The sequence below is a fragment of the Thamnophis sirtalis genome, unplaced genomic scaffold (genome assembly GCF_051295495.1).
Source record: "Thamnophis sirtalis isolate CommonGarterSnake01/CBP01778 unplaced genomic scaffold, rThaSir2_p1.2 scaffold_8, whole genome shotgun sequence".
Lineage (NCBI taxonomy): Eukaryota > Metazoa > Chordata > Lepidosauria > Squamata > Natricidae > Thamnophis > Thamnophis sirtalis.
Window position 1 is genome coordinate 70,573,741 of NW_028261388.1, and position 21,075 is coordinate 70,594,815.

Genomic DNA, 21,075 nt, shown 5'->3' on the forward strand with positions numbered 1-21,075 from the left:
ATCCCGTTCTGGTCAGGTGTAGAAGCTCCAAGACAAAGGATGACCTTGGCAATCTAAAAGTTACAACACATCCTACTCCTTACTATCCCCCTCCCATTTCCCCACTATAGAAACAGCATAGTAGATAGAAGTGTGGCAGGCCAAAGATCCCAAAAGGGACCTGGCTGCAGGCCTGACACCTGCTGATCCTCCAGGCATCAGCACCTGAGTGTGCACTGCTGCAGGTCTTCCCTCTACTTGGAAAGCTTATGCTTGTAATCCTCAGTGAGGTGCTTCTGCTGGGCCTCCTTCTTGGGCAGTTCCAATTTGAACCAAGCCAGCTGTTTTGCCAACTCTTTCTCATGGTGTCTGCTTAGATTCAGCAACTGCTTTCTGTTGGGGCCCTAAGGAGCCCAGGCGGGCAGGCAAGGAGTGGCAAGTAGAGCCTGGGAAGGTGGCCCTTGACGTGAGTGACATCAGGTTGGCCATACCCACCCAGTCACATGACCTTGCCATGCCCACCCAGCCAGTCATTAGGCAGATCATATTAGTGGTCCACGGGATTTGAATTTAATGGTCCCTGAGGTCCAAAAGGTTGGTGATCCCTGCTTTAGAATGTTTCATAGTTGGTCACAAAGTTTCAATACCCTTGCCTAAAATGGGGAGGCTAGAGATGGGAAATTGCTGCCCAAGACGCTAGATCCAGGGAAAAACTGGGGAGGGAGGGCTCACCCCAGAAGAGGGTCTTTTAAATCCACAGGAACAACCTACTCTCACAATCAGGCAGTGATAATGTCCTGGATCCAATATGACATAATTCATTTCAGAAGGCAAGGGGAACATGTAGCTGAAAATGTCAGCTCCGGCTGCCATTGGGGGGGGGGGGGGGATGGATACAACTGTGTCAGCTGCCAAGACTCGTGCTTACCAGATGGAGATTTCCTTCCTCCACAAGCAGTCCAGCTGAGAACTCTACAAAGCTCTTCATGATTGACCGCCAGGAGGTTTCCACTGAGAACATTCCAGAACTGACAACTGACTACGAACAATCCATGATTGATTGCTGGGTGGTTTTCACTCTGAGTCATGAGGTGATTGGTGTGTGCGTGCACAGGGGTGGGGTTGGAGTTTAGCCTAATTACCAAGTAACCATAAAAGGTGGTGGGGAGCACCAGGTGTCAGCTTTGATAATTTATTCATTGCATTAGTGCTTTGTTGGTCAGTTTGTGCCAGAGGAAGAAGATAAACTGTATTTTCAAACCGCCCCATGGTTGGCTGTTTTCATTAACCCTTTGGAACCCGACAGATATCCTTATATATACCAAGACCATGGAGGAACATGTAACTCTTGTACGTCAAGTGCTTAAAAAGCTGCTGGATGCACATTTATACATCAAATTATCTAAATGTGAATTCCACAGGATGCAACTGCATTACCTTGAGTTCCGTATTTCACCTAAAGGGATGGAGATGGACCCCACGAAGGTAAAAGTGGTGTTGGACTGGCAGGCTCCTAAAACCTGCAAGCAGTTGCAGAGTTTTTTAGGGTTTGCCAATTTCTATTGCCAGTTCATCCCGTCCTTTGCCTAAGTGGCCCTTCCACTAACTGACCTCTTACGTACAAAACATCTCATGACAAACCCTCGACCGGGGAGCCCGGTTGTGTGAACATTTGTGGTTCAGGCAGACGTCAGTGATGTGGCAGTGGCCGCAGTCCTCTTACAAAGGAACAATGAAGGAGTCCTACAGCCGTGTGCCTACACTCGAGATTAACAGGGACTGAATGCAACTGGCCCATTTGGGAGGAGGCGTTCGTGGTCCGGTGGGCCCTGTTGACATGGCGGCATTTACTAGAAGGGGGAGAGATACCTTTCAAGGTCTGGATTGACCATAAGAATTTGGAGAACCTCCAGACCCCGCGAAGATTGTCGCCAAAACAAGTTTGATGGGTCCTATATTTTCGGCGATTCAACTTCCAATTAAAATACATACGGGGTGACAAGAACTTCTTAGCCGATGCCCTCTCCCGCAAACCACAATATCACAATAAAAGGGAGGATCTAGTTTACAACCTAGAATGTTAGCCACTTAACAGGCCTCACCGGCACCAAACCTGTATGCCCAGGTGGAGGACCTCCCCAGAACAATCCAAGCAGCACTCCCAATGGACCAGTGGTTTCAGGAAAATCAAACTTTATTAACACAGTGAGAGGGCTTTGCCTGGAAGGGGTTGAAGTTATATGTACCAAGTGTGGTACGGGTGGCCGTGCTGTGGCGCTGCCACGACATTTGCTTGGCTGGACATTTTGGGTTCCTCAAGACTCTGCATTTAGTAAATCACCAGTTCTAGTGGCCTCATATGAAGAGGGACATAGAGGAATATGTAAAGAGTTGTGTTGTTTGCATTACCATGAAGGCCTGGCCGGCCAGCTGGTCTTTTACAGCAGGTGGCAGATCAGATTCTCCCATGGGAACAGACAGCCATGGACTTCGTGAATTTACCGGACAGCCAAGGGGTCAAGATCATTTGGACGACAATAGACCTGTTCTCCAAGCAGGCTCATTTTGTAGCATATACCGGCCTCCCATCTACTAGGAAGCTGGCCAAACTGTTTATTGTCCTTGTCTATAGACACAATGGCATCCCCAAAAGGATAATTTTAGACAGGGGAGTGCAATTCACTGCCCAGTTCTGGCACAGATTTGGTGGAGTCTTCACAGAGACTTCGTACAGCCTTCCACCCGGAACCAATGCCACGGCGAGGGCAAACGCGATGGGGTAGCGCTACTTAAGGTGTTACATCCAGTACCAACAGACTGATTGGGCTGAACTCCCCTTTGCAGAAGTTGCATATAACAATGCAGTGCACAAAAGTACAGGGTTTACCCCATTTCATGTGGCTACAGGGGGGGTAGTTCATCCCAATTCCAGTGTGTCCTCAAGTGCGCCCAGATAGCACCTCGCAGGAATGGATAGCCCGGATGCAAAAAGTTTGGAAAGTGGTGAGGGATGTGTTACATCACTCTTTTGCCACATATAAAAGAAAACTGACAGAAGGTGCAAGGACCTTTTCATGTGGGCCAGAGGGCATACCTCTCCACTAAATACCTCAGGCTGCCGTTGCCATGTAAGAAACTCGGGCCCAAATTCATTGGGCCTTTCCCAATTGTGCGAGTTATTAACCCCGTCACAGTGCAGCTAAGGCTCCCGGCCCCACTGGGGAAAACACATCCAGTCTTCCAATGTAGCCTGCTCCAATCAATTCAGGTATCTGATATCAGAGACGATCTGGTACGGCTGCCAACCCCAATTACTGTAAATGGGGAACAGCACTATGTAGTGCAAGATATACTAGATACCAGGTGGCACAGAGTGTGGTTACATTACTTTGTTTTATGGAAAGTTTATCCCATTGGAGGCATCATGGGCTCAAAGTATGGACTGTAGGACACCCCACATGGTAGCGAGATTCCACCTCAGACATCCCTCAAACCCGGGGGGAAGGGGTCCTTCGCCTCCGAACTGACTGTAATTTTTTAGCTCCCCACATGCTGTCTCCGTGGTAGAGGGGCCGCATGTCAGCTCTGGTTACCATTCGGGGGGGACATCTGGGCCAGCTGCCAAGACTCGTGCTTACCAGATGGAGATCTCCCTCCTCCACAAGCAATCCAGCTGAGAACTCTACAAAGCTCCTCATGATTGACCGCCAGGTGGTTTCCACTGAGAACATTCCAGAACTGATAACTGACTGCGAACAATCCATGGTTGATTGCCGGGTGGTTTTCACTCTGGGTCATGAGGTGATGGGTGTGCACAGGGGTGGGGTTTAGCCTAATTACCAAGTAACTATAAAAGGTGGTGGGGAGCACCGGGTGTCAGCTTTGACAATTTATTCATTGCCTTAGTGATTTGTTGGTCAGTTTGTGCCAGAGGAAGAAGGCATTTTCAAACCGTCTCCATGTTTGGCTGTTTTCATTAACCCTTCAGAACCTGGCAATTGTACCAGTATGTGACTAGAGATATACCAAAGACCATATACACATTGATGCATAGATCGAAACAAATCAGTTTAGCTGACAAGATACCATCCCAGTCACATCATCTGATTCTCCCCATGAAAAGTCAAGAGATTGGCAATTCTCAACAAAGTACCATTAAAACTGATCAGAGGTCTGAAAAAATCTACTTTTGGCCTTCTCCCCAACATTTTGTACTTTTTTTTTCTTTTGTTCCATTGTGTCTGATTTTTGAAGGGTGCCTGGAAGTCCCTGCATTTTTTTTTTTAAAACGGTTTGCCATTGCCTCCTCTCTAGGGCTGAGAGAAAGTGACCGGATCAAAGTTATGCAATTGGTTTCTTGCCTAAGGAGGGAGTAGAAGTGTCCCAGTCTCTTCTGACAAACATCTTCCATGGCATGCTTACTAACTCCTATCCCCAAGTAGTTTTTGCTACCTTCGATTATAGGAAATCACAGCATTCTTCCAACTGTCAGACACAGAAGGAACACTGTGTAGTTGTAATCAATCTGTTGGTTGATTCTTATCTGTTTTTGATGCCTGGTAATATTATTCTTTTCATAGCTAGTTGGTTGTGTTCTAGTGGGTTGAGTGATCAGGCACTTTTTGATAAAGTTGCATGTGTATACATTTTGTCTGAAGATATATCAATGGCCTTAGTATATTTCAGTGTTTTTCAACCTTGGCAACTTGAAGATGTCTGGACTTCAACTCCCAGAATTCCCCAGCCAGCGAATGCTGGCTGGGGAATTCTGGGAGTTGAAGTCCAGACATCTTCAAGTTGCCAAGGTTGAAAAACACTGGTATATTTGACTAAATCAGGTGTGTTGTGTCATACTGTTGCCATGGATTCCTTTACTAGTTCTGTATTTGTGAATGTAAATAGTGCTGTGACATCAACTCTCCAGTATAGTGCCTCCAGAAAATAAAATAAAAACCTATAAATAGAATATGAAATTATGTTTCATTTTATGTAACTGCACTGTTTATGAATATCAATGCAATTATATCAACAACAGTCAAAAGACTATCACAACTACAAGGCATTACTGAAGCATACAAATCAAGTAAAGCCTCTCCAAAACATCTTAAGTAAACGAAAAGACTCAATAGCTCAAGAAAAAAAACCCCACAGAATAATCTATGATACGGGAGTCAAACTTGTGCGGTCACATTGTTGTCACGTGACATTTTTCTCCTTCACGGAGCTGGGGTGGTATGGCCTCCGTGTGACGCATCCAGCCTGCAGGCCACCAGTTTGACACGCCTGATCTACAACATATAGTGTTAACAGCTGTAACAGCCACTATGTAAGGCAGACAGACAGAAGACTAGCACAGCGCATCTATGAACGAAACCCCCTTAATCTTACAACACATGGAAGACTCAACCATAGTTTCAACTAAGAAACTGTCAGCATCCTAGACCAAACTAAATCCAAAAATGCTACGGAATCCCTGAAAGCTTGACATTCAGATGAATTAGCCATCAATAGACACATAGAAATAAACTATGTTTGCAAACCATTCAAGAGATTAAGAAACAAAAAGTTCAGAATACACCCTCTTTAGCAGCTAACACCCAGATAAGTAGGGATTAACAGCAGGCAAACAGGTAAATAATAATAATAATCAAAGAACTACTAAGGAGCAAACCAATCCCACCCCCACCCCCCAAACTGGCAGGGTGAGCTACTGTATATAAACAGGGAGTAACTTACTGCAATCAGGGCCGGATTTTCCTATAGGCTAACTAGGCTTCAGCCTAGGGCCTCAAGATCAAGAGGGACCTACATTCAAATTGTTAGCAAAATTAAAATTACACTATTCTAAAAACAGTGAACACTAAAACACTGAACTGAAAATAAGGAGAAATTCTACGCATATGACTAATAAACAAACAGAAAAATGTATTGGTTGAGATCGTTCCAGCGCCGCGGCAGTTGGGGAGCCCGCCCACGTTCCTGGCACTGGCGGTCGGGCAAGAGGTGCGGCCACTCCCAGTAACCGCCCCGTCGACGCGGAGCCCACCAGCAGCCAGGCAGGTGAGGGCGAGGGGGGCCGAGCTGGGCAGCTGAGCGCAGCAGGGGAGGCGGCTGGCCTCGCTGCCTTTGCCGCAGAGCAGAGCCACCCTCCATCGGGAGGCCAGCTATATATATTGATATATATTGATATATATCACAGTAATGATGTATTTTATTGTCTTTCATGTAATTTACAAACTTAAAAATGGGAGGTGAAAGGGCCTCATAAGTGGAATAGCCTAGGGCCTCTTTTCATCTAAATCCGGCCCTGACTGCAATGATATTATTTAATTAGGTAATGAAATGTCTGCAAGCAAATAACAAAGCTCAGAGACTCCACAGTTCAACTCTGAGCTACAAATATTCTCTTAATTTGGATTTATTCATATTTCCCCACTTACACCATCAACACCTGCAGTTTTACTACTTCAATATTCTCATGGCATTTTGACATTATTTTTGGTTTTTTTCCTTGGCTATTACCGTTATTTCAATCATTTTAATCCCACTCTTTGATATATCAGTGCCGTTTCCACACAATTCTCTAAAATATTCTTTCAGAATTCCCTCGCTCCAACTTCATCCCCAGTCAGGTCAGTTACTAACTTACTTTCATATGTACCCCAAACAGGTAATTGAATTGCAACTATTTTTATTTTTATTCACTCTGCCAGAGGCCTTTTTTTACCAACTCACCAAAACTATATTAATTGCAACCAAAGCTAGTATTTTCTGCTTCTTTGAATCTTAATTGTATCTTGTTTGCTTTGACTACATTTTTTACAATGCTTTTTCTTTAAAATACTTTATATACATCTTTTATAGAAATCATTTATTTTCCCTCCTCAACAGCTTCACATCAGCACCACCCAGCATACTTTCCTACCTCTCATTAGCATAACAAGCATTTGCTAATCCAATTCTTTTTAGTTTGTTCCAAGCAGCTTTTACTCAGGACTCATACTGCCACTCCTTGCAATTGCTCTGTTTTCATTTGTTTCTGCCACTTTGTCCATTCTATGTCCATTTCCCCCCAAGATCTACTTTTGACATTTTCTGATCTGCCCCCAACACACAGAACTTCTCATAATTGTTGTGTAGTACACTCATTTTCTCACTTCTTCAACAATAAGCCTCAAGCTTTTGGACTGGCATGTACACATAAGCACTGCATATTTCTTGGCTATTCTCTGTACATTCAAATCTGCTTTGGAAAGCTGTTGAAAGTTCACAGAAATTGCAGGAAATGAACAAGAAGGGGAATGCTTTAAAGTGAATTAAATCCCTTTAGCATAAACTGTTTTCATCAATGGAAATGTGCCACTCACACACTAATTATTCCATTATCTACTTAAAGCATCCTGATGAAAGCTCAGAATTTTTGTTTCAGTCTCAGATTAGGCATCAATTCATCAAATGCCCCTAGGTGACCTTAAATCAGAGGTCAGCCTTATCAACATTATGGTAAAATAATCGACTCTTGGAAATTATGTAATATGACTTTGAATACTTTTAAATTATGCTGCATTAGTGCTACATATCTGCAAGTAAAGACCACACATAAAATAAGCAAATAGGATAAATGTAAAACATAACTATTGGGAATTTATTCTCAATTGTGCCAAAAATGTATAGATGTATTTGAAAATATAGTGGCAGAATACAATGGCTAAAGTAGTTCAGCATTTCCTAGCCTGTAATTTCATAATTCTTAGAAGGCTTCTTGAAAATATACAGGTGAAACTCGAAAAACTAGAATATTGTGCAAAAGTTCGTTTATTTCAGTAATGCAACTTAAAAGGTGAAACTAATATATGAGATAGACTCATTACATGCAAAGCAAGATAGTTCAAGCTGTGATTTGTCATAATTGTGATGATTATGGCGTACAGCTCATGAAAACCCCAACTCCACAATCTCAGAAAATTAGAATATTACATGCAATCAATAAAACAAGGATTGTACATAGAACAATATCGTACCTCTGAAAAGTATAAGCATGCATATGTACTCAGTACTTGGTTTAGTCCCCCTTTGCAGCAATTACAGCCTCAATGCGGCGTGGCATGGAAGCTATCAGCCTGTGGCACTGCTGAGGCGTTATAGGCCAGGCTGCTTCAATAGCAGCCTTCAGCTCTTCTGCATTGTTCGGTCTCATGTCTCTCATCTTTCTCTTGGCAATGCCCCATAGATTCTCTATGGGGTTCAGGTCAGGTTTTGGTGCTTTTGGCAATGTGGGCAGCTGGAAAATGAAGTCAGCAGCCCCATAAATCTTGTCTGCGGAAGGAAGCATGAAGTGCTCCAAAATCTCCTGGTAGACGGCTGCGTTGACCCTGGTCTTAATGAAGCACAGTGGTCCAAAGTCCTCTTTTCTCATGAGAACAACTTTTGCCAAAAACACCAAAACCTGGTTCAATGACCGTGGGATTACTGTGCTTGATTGGCCTCTCCATTCTTCCTCCATACTCTGGGTCCTTGATTTCCAAATGAGATGCAAAAGTTGCTTTCATCAGAAAAGAGGACTTTGGACCACTATGCTTCATTAAGACCAGGGTCAACGCAGCCGTCTACCAGATTTTGGAGAACTTCATGCTTCCTTCCGCAGACAAGATTTATGGGGATGCTGACTTCATTTTCCAGCTGCCTACACTGCCAAAAGCACAAAACCTGGTTCAATGACTGTTGGATTACTGTGCTTGACGAACAATGCAGAAGAGCTGAAGGCCGCTATTGAAGCATCCTGGTCTTCCATAACATCTCAGCAGTGCCACAGGCTGATAGCTTCCATGCCACGCTGCACTGAGGCAGTAATTGTGCAAAAGGGGCCCAAACCAAGTACTGAGTACATATGCATGATTATATTTTTCAGAGGTCCGATATTGTTCTATGTACAATCCTTGTTTTATTGATTGCATGTAATATTCTAATTTTCTGAGATTGTTGATTTGGGGTTTTCATGAGCTGTACGCCATAATCATCACAATTATGACAAATCACGGCTTGAACGATCTTGCTTTGCATGTAATGAGTCTTATCTCATATATTAGTTTCACCTTTTAAGTTGCATTACTGAAATAAATGGAACTTTTGCACAATATTCTAATTTTTTGAGTTTCACCGGTACATACACAGTGCATATTTCCAAATACTTAGAGCAACATTTTTTAAAACAAATTTTCTCGTAATCTGTATTACTGAATTTATTAAAATGTTATCATTTTGCCCTATTTTTATCCTTTATGTATAGTATATTTCACACCACATGAAATAAAATTGTGTGATACTCAATTTGCAAACCCATTACCAGGGTTAGCAATCTTGGCTTGACATATAAACACAAATCATTCAGAATATCATCATGAAAGTTAATACTATCAGATCTGAAAGTGGAGTCAAACTAATTTGTTTTTCCCACAGATGTACAATCTTTAATGATGAATCCTTGAAGATTCACAATTCTCAAATGCAACCATCAAGAGAAAACTGATTCTTAAGAATGATTCTTAAAGCAGACAACTAAAAATAAAACCTATTCACACAGTTATATGTAATGACTGTAGTAATCAGTTTATTACACAGATTAATCATTCTTGAACGTACAAGCTCCAAGGGAGCAGCTGGGTCTTTAAATATACACAAGTCTGTCAAATGAATTTTTACCCTTACATCCAGAAAGACCTAAGCCATTAAAAACTTAAGAAAATAAGAGCTATTAGCTATGTTAATTGAGAAAACACATACAAACCAAAATTATGAAAGGGAAGGAAAGGGGCAGGGGGAGATTTGAAATAAAATCAACATCACTTGATGCACTAATAGCTCCAATGCATTTAAATTCTGACCAGTTAAACTCAGACTTTTAAACACAGGATGTAGGTACAATTTGATCTTATTGGTCATACATTTACCTTAGTAGGTCCTTCAGAATAAAATACAGAACAGCTTTAAGTTCTTCACATTTTTTTCATTACAGTTATGAGTTTAAAAGGATTCCATTTTTAAAAAGCATCCTCTTGAATCATCAAAAGTCCCCAGAAACACAAGAAACAATTTATTCTTCCCCTCTCCCTTCATGGTTGGTTTTAGTGCCCAATTGAAATCTCTTAGGAATGCTTTTATGCTCACAACTAGACTTTGATAGAAGAACTGGCTTTTCACACACATTTCTTTGCTAGGAGTCAATGTTGGGATGGAATACAGTATTTCGTTGTTCCAAGTGTGTACAACACGCAGCACTGCTGTATCAGGTAAACATGTGCACAGGGGAAGATGAGGCGTGGGCTCATAGAAAGCAGTCAAATGGAAATCAAAAGGACTTTCTCTTTCAGAGTTCCCCTATCTTTATTTGTAGAGGTTATCCAATAATTTCTTTAATTACATCGCATACTTCTGAGTCCATTCTCGAGCTATTCTGTTGTACCTGTATATATAAAGAAAGATGATTAATAGGTAAGCTTCACCAAATATTAAAGCAGCTAATAAAAATAATATCTGTCAATGCCATATGCTAAATAATCACATCCATTCAAACACTATTCTTAGAATAACAGGCAGAAACATTTCTGATGTCTCCTATCAAAAGTTAAGAATATTTTTAACAAAATCCCTACTGTCTGATGAACCTTTCCTAACACACCCACAAATGAGCATGTGCACACTGACACATACAGATGCTATATTTTACATTTTTGATGTCACTTTCTTTACCTCAGTTATAAACTTCATGCACTGCACAGGCTGCAAAGTATGAAATCTAGTCATGTTCAATTTATTTTAATGTTAGCAAAAGAAAAATATAAGGATTATGAATTTCTAATTGTAAAATAATTCAAAATAATGAATTCTGATGTACTCTGTTATCACCTATACAATTTTCTAGGTCTAGAAGTCCAAAACAGTTTCATTGTACCCAAGCCTAATTATTTTTCTTTTTCAGGTGATTCTTAATTGTTAGGAAAATTACTGTTTAGTGGTACAGCAGTAATGACACAGGAAGAATAATGTAGCTGTAATAGTGCATAGGAAATTATTTCTTTAAAATGGAACCAACAGAACCTCAAAAGAGTTTCCAGTAAAACTAATTGGAGTATTCACCATTATTAACCATGCCACATCTCATGTATTTTTTGTTCACCTACCACCACCTGAATCATGTGTCTTGTGATAGAAGTTTAAGTTGTTCCTCCCTCTGCAGCCTAAAAGCAGAAACTGAAAGGCCTAAGAGAGGCAATTGTAAAATAATGTGTGAAAGCACAAATAATAATGACTAGAATTTCAGTGGATTAATCAATCTAGCTGAGGAGTAAACCTAATCCCTAACTAATAATTATATTTTAAAGCTGAAAATATAAAGCTGCTAACATAAGACATTACTCATGAACAAGAAAAAAATATCTCTGGTATCAACATAATCGCAAATTAAAATATTCTCTTTATTTTAAAAAAAATCTAATCATTTTATTTTTAAAGTGTTTGACTACCATACTCACTTTTCTCTATCTGTTTTGTAGATCCGTGCAATCTCAGGCACTAAAGGATCATCTGGATTGGGATCACACAACAGAGAACAGATGGACAAAAGTACTATAGGGAATAAAACACATCATTTAGGATTGAAATTCCCCCTAAAGATTTTGCTGGTCATTGTCTGAACAAACAGTATTTAATTTATTTTCAGGCCCCCTAAAAGAGATTTAAGTCAATCTTTTTCATGGGTTTTAAAACTTGGATGAGATAAATATCTATTTGACAAGCTGTTTTCTACAAATGCCTCCCTTATTCCCCCTATACATACAATACTGAATTAGACAGGCCCAGTTTGCAGATTAATACAAAGAAGTCTGAAATAGTGACAGGTTTGCCAACCTTAGAACAAGCACTAATCACTGTTTGTGAGTTTCTTCTAATCTGGAACACAGAACGAGTTAAATTCATCCACTGCCCAAGAAGGCTGGACAATCACATGGCTCTTTTTCATTCAGCCTGTCAGTGACAAGACAGACTGGGACAAAACAAGGGGAAGATAAGGCCCTGAAAGATCATTAATTTTAAGAAATGAGAGGAGTCTGTTTCAAAGTAGTTATTATAGAAATCCATACAAAAGACACATTAGAAAGTGAGAGGACTATCAGCTGGAAATCCAGCTGGTCAAAATGATGCCTACCAAACCCACAACTTTCAGGGACATCCAAGCTGAGAAAGAAGAATTTGGGGTCTTTGAGTGGGTTCCACTATAAATATATGTATACCTAGGCATGTTAAGAAATGAGGAATTCTTTGAATTCCCTCTGAGTATTTGATAGTAGAATGATAATCAAGACAATATTTACATTATGAAAAAATCAAAGATAACGCCATGGCTTGCCTACACAAGATATCTGGTTGAAAACCCCATTTACAGCCCATGTTGGAAAAAGGAAACTATCCGTAAAAGCCAACTGCCTTGCATTCAATAAAGGTTCCCCAATGGATCTCATATATTCTCCGAGTAAAATGTTTTTTGGATAAGGGGATACCTCTTATTAATAATTCAAAGAATCATAAATTAATGATTTGGTATACTCAAATTAAGTTGGACATTTCTCAGCAACCAAGCAGCTGATTGCAGCAATTCAGGTTAGATGTGGAAAACTGCTAGTTGGTGGAGAAATACCGAGGCTCAATAGTCTATATCAGTGATGGCGAACCTTTTTTTCCTCAGGTGCCGAAACCCGTAATCGATACATTCACAAATAATAATGCACGTGTGCTCCCATAATGCAATGCCCCCCCCCAGCTCTGCTCCCCGCACATGCACTCCCCACTCCCGTGTGACACCCATTTTGGTTCTAGCAGGCCTCCCTAGTTTCCTGGGGCTAAAAATGGGCGTGGGCGGGAGTGGGTGTTGGTGTGCTGCACCCCCTGTTTTGGTGCTAACAGGCCTCCCTGAAGTCTTCTGGAAACAAAAATGGGGCGTGGTGAGCGCCATATTCCCCACCCCCCGTGTATGTGCGTGACCCACACACACATATGCGTCCCCCACCCCTACGAGATTCACACGGGTCTCATAGGAGAGACCCCAAAATCAGCTGGCTGGCGGGAAGCACGCACGCATGTGCAATTAAGTTGACCTGAGCGACAGCTCGTGTGCCCGCAGAGATGGCTCTGCGTGCCACCTGTGGCACGCGTGCCATAGGTTCACCATCACGGGTCTATATCCTCTACTGCTAAGTCACATCTTATTCTCTTTAGCACCCTTGCAATTAGAAGAAATTGTGGGGAGTCACTTGGAAATCTATTCTGTCAGTGGAAAAGAAGCTACCCCTAGCTTCTGTTAAGAAAAGAATTTAATGTATGTAGTATGTATATCCTGCAACAATCAGTTCAAGAACATAAGCAGTGGCTTGCTGGATTAAATTACTGGCCCATATAGTCCAGCAGTCAACTCTCAGCAGTTAAGGAGCAGTCTAGTTTGCAGAATCAGAAATCCCTTTGATAAGATTGATTTCTTTGAATGTGACTAGCACATGTCTTTTTCCTTTTTTTTTTAGTTCTCTGGTATTTTTTTTTCTCTTAAGGGAAGGCATGGTTTCCCTTTTCTCTTTAGTTTTCCACATATCTTTAAGAGTTTGTTGCCAAGAAGCACTTCCCACCCAACCTTATCTTGGAGATTGGACTACCCAATGATGCAGAGAGATCTTCTAGAACAGCAATTGCAGCTGTATTAAATACCAAGAAATGATTTCTGCTATAATGTCAGCCACAAAGGAAAACATTTCACCTGGTTTAATAAGCCCTTTATGGAACTCACACCTATCCAGCAGATACTCCATTTACTCAATAAAAATCCTGGTAAAGACAGAAGTTTTTGAGCCTTTTAAGGATGAACTTGCAGCTCAGTACATTTTCTTAAGGCAATATTATTTTTTTGCAGAATCTCTTAAAGGAGCATCTCCAATTTTGAGGAATCAGCTAGATAAAAACCCTATTTGCTGACATTCTTTATATATATTATCACTAACTTAATTGCTTTTTTCCCTAAAGGACAGTTTGATTCCACCTTAACTATTTTGTTATGAACTGATGAAAAATGTTAAGTAGAATACTATGTAAGAAAGTTTCAGAGTATGTCTGAATTTTGACTGAATTGTATGTGACTAATGCTGTCTTGGAACCAACATCTAAGGCTTCTATTATTTTATACAGCAAGAGGACAATTTTACTATGTTATTCTTCTATGTAAGTAAAAGTATAACCACCTTCTTTCCTTTCTACAAACTGAGAATAGAAATAGAACAGAAACTGAGAAACAATAGAAACTTGGAAAGCCCTACCTAGGGGAAAATGAAGGTCAGGGAACTACCTTCAATTATTATTATTACAATTATTTATTGGTTAACTTTAATGATTTTATGAGTTTGGGATCGTAAGAAATGAAAAAAATCAAGAGAATTTTTTGTTTGTGGAAACTTATAGAAATAAAATCTGGGTAATCTTGCCTAATTGTTTAATATGATCTATGAATGACAGAGCCAATATTTAAAATTAAATGGAGATTTGATTTTTGGTCTTATTAAGTCAGAAGAATCATTTCACTGGATGTTTCCAACCTCCAAGTAATGAGATAGTGCCACCTATTGGTGAGCTTGAACTTGAGAAGGAATGCCTTATTTTATTGCAAATACTTTCCCAAAACATTTGGCGTTAGGATTCTGTATGCAGGGCGGGACACCCAACATCAGATCAAGAATCGTGACAGCATGGGCATTTTCCAAACATTAAGTTCCACATTGCACTGGCACACTGACTTTTTACTACCTATTTTGTAGGCATGGCTTGGCGGTCATGTGACTGGGTGGGCATGGCCAACTTGTAAAATGTGGTGAAACTCACTTAACAACACTCTTGCTTAGCAACCAAAATTTTGGGCTCAATTATGATCATACATTCTCTTTCTCTTTCTTTCTTTCCTTCCTTCTTTCTTCTGTCTGTCTCTCCCACTTCCTTCCTTCCTTCCTTCCTTTGTTGTGTCTCTCTCCCCCTTTCTTTCTTTCTCTCTTTCTCTCTCTCTCTCCCTTCCTTTCTCTTCTTTCTCTTTCTTTCTCTCCCCCCCCCTCACACACATCCCTTCCATTTAGCAAAAATTTCTGGTAGGCTGGCAAAGAAGCTTCACTATCCATTTAAAACAAACCCAATCACCCTACACGCTTTTAACTGGAGTGAGTGGGGTGGGGGTGATTTTCATGGGGGCAAAAGGGGGACTTGGAACCAAAAACTCCGCTCCTGAGACGCCCCCGTCTTCCTACCTATAGCCGTAGACACTGAAAGCCTGGCTTTCTTGCAGCAAGGCCCTATGGAGCACTTCAGTCCTCCTGGACGCTGCCATCTCACAGTGCCAGGCTTCCTGGCAAGCCCCCTGTGCCTTTGCTGCTTCAGTTGGAACCTGATTCCGCAAGCAGCTCAGGGAAGCATAGAGATCGGGACTCAGTTGGCGAAGCGGGCGCTGCACAGGTTTAAGGCAAGGCAGCTAGCAGCTCTGCCTGCCCCTTTTCCATATGACCCAGGTGGAGGGCAGTCAGCTTTTGCTCCTGGCCCAGGAAGAAAGAGGTGAGTCTGTGGAGGAGGAGGAGGATGCGCGGCTCTACGATGCGCAACAGGGAACCGGAGAGAAAAACATTTTCAGGTGGCAGTGCTGCCTGTACGCCCCGTTTTTGAATTTGGGGAAATCGAATTTCGGGGAATTGCTGCCCGAAAACGCTTTCCTCCCCGATTTGGGCAGAGGCCAAAAAAGTGGCTCTCCCCCCGCCCCTTCTATTCTGGAAAAAAAATCTAGTGCAGGAGGAGGTGGTGGAGGGGTGGTGTAAAGAGTACCGCCTTAAACCAAAGCCTCTGAGTAACTGGGAAAGAAAGCCACGCTTGGAACCTGCTGAAAACGGGAGCTCAAAAAGCGTGGCTTTCTTTCCCAGTTACTCAGAGGCTTCGGTTTAAGGTGGCGCTCCTTTAGACCACCCCTCTTCCTCCTTCACTAGATTTCTTTTCTTCTAGAATAGTGGGGGGGGGAAGCCCACCTCACCTCCGAGCTCCAACACTGCGGCTCTGCCAGAAAGGGCGGGGGGGAGATGGGGGACTCCTGCGTGCCAGCGGGGATTATTGGGTCTTACTGCCTCGTGCAAGTACGGTAGGTGTGGCGTTTTACATACACACACATACATACCATTTCCCTCATGTCTGCCGCTCACAGTTCTCAAAGAGAATGAAGAGCGGGCACTTCTTCCAACTGCGGAGGCCTTCGCTCCTCTTCTTTTCTTGGGTGTTGGAAGAAGACCCTGTGCTTCGTTCTCTTTGACAGCCGCCTTGCTTGCAGTGGGGTGGGGAGAAATCAGGAGGAGAGGGAGGAGAAAGCCAAGCTTCTGCTAGGATCAGACTTCTCCTCTGTCTCTCCCCAACCCACTGCAAGCAAGGCGGCTGTCAAAGAGAACGAAGCACAGGGTCTTCTTCCAATTGCCGAGGAAGGAAGAGGAACGGAGGCCTCAGCAGTTGGAAGAAGCCGATGCACTTTGTTCTCTCTAACAACCGCCTTGCTTGCAATGGGGAGAAATCAGGGGGAGAGCGGGAGGAGAAGCCATCCCTAGCAGAAGCTTGGTTTCCCCCCTCCCCCCCAATTTCTCCCCGGCAGCGCTTGCGGAGGAAGGAGGCAGGGATGTTGACCAGCGCTCGCTTCACTTACCGCTTGCCACCGCTGCCCCCCGCCGGCTGCACCACCAGCTGGGTGGGCAAAGGAAGTGGGTGGGCAGGGCAAGCATGGTGCAGGCAGGGGGAGCAAGCGGGGACCCGCCAGGGGATCGTCACCATACTGGTATGGGGGCGTAGCCAGGCCACCATCGCCAACAGTATGCAAATGTATGGCTGATTTCCGCTACCGGTACACCCGTACCGGTGCGTACCAGGAGCAACCCATCTCTGGTAGCAACACAGGATGAGAAAACACATACGACATATCAGTCTTGGGAAAGCACATGACAAAAATAAGAAGAGCATGGAGGCACTAACAGCTGACTTTAACTATGTGATCTTTCCTTCTTAAGCAACTGAAGAGTTTAACCCATATTTGGATGTCTCCAAACATCAGAGAGTAAGAATTTCTACTGTACAAGAGTTGGAATAAAAAAAGAGAGTGTGTTAGATGTCAAACGTATTTGAATAAGCAAGGTAAAACTAGACCAGGCCAGGTCGGAATAGTACCAAACATAATAAAAGTTAATCATTCTTTTGGGTAAATCAAAACAACTTTATTCTGTAAACATATACAGATAATCAAAGCTTGATGATATCGTTGCCTGACTGAAAATACCAGAAACTATGAATGTTAATATATAAAATTTCTTAAAATATTTATTTTCTTTAAAATAAAACATAAAACAATTTTTCTCTAGAGTTTGAAATTTGCTTTACATTTTAAGGTATTTACTAGGAGTATCTACATAAAATATTGTTGTACAACATTATAGGTTTTCATAATTGCTGTACAACATAATCACGTGTGCAGTGTTGGTTAATATAAGATCAATGTGCAACACTATAGCAATATTACGAGCTTTAGAAAACCAGAGAATTACAACCAACAAAAGGAATTTAGTATTCTCATTTAAACGCAATGGTTGGCAGATAAAGCTATTTAATTTTTATCAGAACCTATTCACAAATTTACTGAATACCTGAAAGTTTAAAAATGAGTAAAGGATTATGCATGCAACCATGCTTATGCAATCTGAAAATCATAAAGCAAGGTTCTAGTTTGTTGAATGAAATATGTTCATAATGGATTGCAATATTTCAATCAATGTGCCTATATTTTAAGCATAAGAAAATGTTAGAGAAGAGATATTCTAACTTAAAGGAGTGTTATAGAAATTAGTTGTTCCCATTCGCCTATAAGAACTCAGAAAAAGTTCTATTTGTTCTCCCTGATATTGGTGTTAATAAAAGATTCAAATCTAAATGTTTTTTTCATGGTAAGAACAGGAGTCTCTTCTTACTGTTTTCATGGGGATTTATTTTAAAGTTGTCAAAATATATTTAAGGTCTTTTGCAATATAGGGGGTTAGCTATACTGAGCATGACTATAAGCCCTCCTCTTTTGTGGTGTGAAAAACAGGAAAGCAATAGATGGTTCCAAGTTTTTTCTCTCGCTGAGTGTTCCAGCATTTAAAATGAAGTACTTTTTGCTCTGAATTTGACACCAAATGTATGTGTACCATTTTGTGCACATACTTGCAACAGTGCTGTTGCATTGTTAAAACAACTGCATATTTTGAATATTTATTTTATAGTAATTACTAAACAGAGCTTGGAATTCATTTTAATTAAATATTCAATCCACACAATGCTCTTTACTGCTTGCTGTCTTTTTTTTCTAATTTAATATTTCAATTTAGATATTTCTAGTTATGAGGATTTTTAAAAGAAATATATATCCAAATCATATATATAAATGAAAACCAAATGCTTATAATGTTTCAGTTACAAAGTAGAAGTCAAACTTGCTCACAAAACCAGGACAAAGGCATACATAGGATCAAGACAACACTAAATTGATTTGATATAATTAAAATGTAACTCCATAAACTTTGGTGTAAACAGGTCTAAGTGCTTTAAATTCTGAATTGACTGCAAGTAGGAAATTAATGAGTAAAGACATCTGCATATTGTCTCTAGAAATATATATCCATGTACAGTAAAAGCTCTTTTGCTTACCTTTTGAAATAGTTAATGCTGGAGACCATTGCGACCGTAGAATATCAAGACAAATACTGCCATTACTGTTAATATTTGGATGGTAAATTCTTGTCGTAAATGCAACCTGTTAAAAATAAATTATTTCCTTGGTTTATAATACCCAGCATAAGAGGTATCAATAATGTTGGGATCTAAAAAGTTATTTACCTTAGGCGGTTTAAAGGGGTAATCTGTTGGAAAGTGAATTGTCAAGAAGAAGACCCCACCCTGATAGGGACTGTCATTCTGTAAAGACAAAGCTATTAGAAGACAATATAAGATATTTGCTCTATCATAATTAAAATTGGAGGGTTACTTACTGGTCCCATTATTGTTGCTTGCCAGTGGAACACTAGAAGAAAAAAGAAAGTGAAAGCTTGACTAAGACACTTAAGGCTAAAGTTCCTCTCTTTAAAATCTCAGCCATTTTAAGCCATAATATGGCTTAATGGCAAAGTAATGTGCTAGTATTCTGATTACATTTAATGGTTTCTAGATTATGAACCATTTCATGCATGGTCTATTTGTATCATATCTTGTAAGTTGGGCTACTTCTTCTAGGAAAAAACAGAAAGAGAAGCCAGGAAAGTGCCTTTCCCCTGGCAAGTTCTGAAAAGAAGTTATACTTCATGCCTTTTGCAACATTTCTAAAGAAACCAGAGACAAAGCCATCTGTTATTTACTATTTAAAACTTAGAGGAGATGCCAGTGAATGCTATCAGACTAGTATATTCCAGCACATTGATTTGTTGCTAAACTGCATTATGAGCATGATCTTAGCAATGTCTCCCTCCACTATCAATAGGTTCTGCTGACCTGGTAATTAGTACACAAATAACTGACAAATGCAGATTCCAGACATCCAAACTGCTCACAATTGCAATTTAAAACCTGGCTTATATCCTACTAGGTTCAAGGTTCATTTTATTTATATGCCGCCCTATTCCCTGCGGGACTCAGGGCGGCGCACAAACCCAAGGGAGGGGAAGGAAAACACAAAGAACTACAACAAAAAATACAATGGAATTTAAAACAACCAACAGCCACACGATTCGAGAGGGGAAGGGAACTCATTGACCCCAGGCCTGCCGACACAGCCATGTTTTAACGGCTTTTCAGAAGGCCTGGAGAGAGGTGAGGGTCCGAATCTCTGCGGGGAGCTCGTTCTAAAGGGCCGGAGCCGCCACAGAGAAGGCCCTCCCCCGGGTAGTAGCCAGATGACATTGGCCGGTAGACGGAACCCGGAGGAGGCCTAATCTGTGTGATCTAATGGGTCTTTGGGAGGTAATTGGCAGCAGGCGGTCTCTCAAGTACCCAGGTCCAATACCATGAAGGGCTTTATAAGTGACGACTAGCACCTTGAAGCGTATCTGGAGACCAATCGGTAACCAGTGCAGCTCGCGGAGGATAGGTGTAACGTGGGTGTACCGAGGTGCACCCACAATCGCTCGCGCGGCTGCATTCTACTATATGAGTTTGGTTGCTCTATTAATATATTAAATGTGAGAAACAAATAAACCAACTTAGTTTGGGTAATTTGCATCTTCCTATATGCCAAACTACCATTGAAATGGCAATTAAAAGTTAATTTGATTAGAAGCATATATGTATTTTATTCAGTGCTTGTCACTTCACACTGCTGTTTCTGAAAGACAGAGATGGTTTATATTTGGTATATGAAACAATAACTCCTGAAGAAGTTTTATGCTATCACTCCGATTCAAGATAATAAACATATCCAAACTTCTCCAGTTACTAAATTTACTATATATTTATAATGTCCATCCTCCAAGTGTGGAGGACAGGCCTGAAGATCCAAAGAAAAAGATGGCCTCTATGGATGACATCAGGTAGTTCTCATTTACTGACCACTCATTCAATGACTGTTTAAAGTTGCAAAAGTGCTGAACAAGTGGTGTTTGTAACCAGCCCTTGAAGTTCCAGCACCCTTGCAGTCATATGATTATGATTTAGGAGCCCATCAACCAGCTGGCAGTTATCAGCTGCAGCAGGCCACACTCACATGATCACAATTTGTGATCTTCTCTGCCACCTTTCCACGAGCAAAGCCAATGGGAAAGTTGCAAGTCACTCCGTTAAATCCATACTCCTCTGTGAGCTTTCATGCACATCCCTATAACTCATGTACAGTCTTGCAGCCAGGCACCCGGGGCCCCACTCACCACCCCCTGCAGCAACCCTATGCTCCTTACCTGAGATTCCTGCCACTTCCTGCATGTCTTGGGATTATGACAGCAACTGGGATTGCCTAGATTGCTGTCATTAAGTGATGCAGTTACATGA

The 21,075-nt window shown here is 41.4% G+C and overlaps 1 protein-coding gene across 2 annotated transcripts in view; it reads right to left on the minus strand.

The window, feature by feature from the left end:
- Positions 1 to 9,559: 9,559 nt before the first annotated feature.
- UBE2D2 (ubiquitin conjugating enzyme E2 D2) overlaps positions 9,560 to 21,075 on the minus strand; it is a 28,274-nt gene continuing 16,758 nt past the window's right edge. For both annotated transcript variants that reach the window (XM_087721872.1, XM_087721871.1), the window contains exons 3-7: positions 19,092 to 19,123; positions 18,940 to 19,017; positions 18,751 to 18,856; positions 11,508 to 11,601; positions 9,560 to 10,438 (exon numbers count right to left, since the gene is read on the minus strand). In XM_087721872.1, the coding sequence (XP_087577998.1) occupies positions 10,393 to 10,438; positions 11,508 to 11,601; positions 18,751 to 18,856; positions 18,940 to 19,017; positions 19,092 to 19,123 (356 nt within the window). In that variant the 3' untranslated portion in view covers positions 9,560 to 10,392. The remainder of the gene's footprint in view (positions 10,439 to 11,507; positions 11,602 to 18,750; positions 18,857 to 18,939; positions 19,018 to 19,091; positions 19,124 to 21,075) is intronic.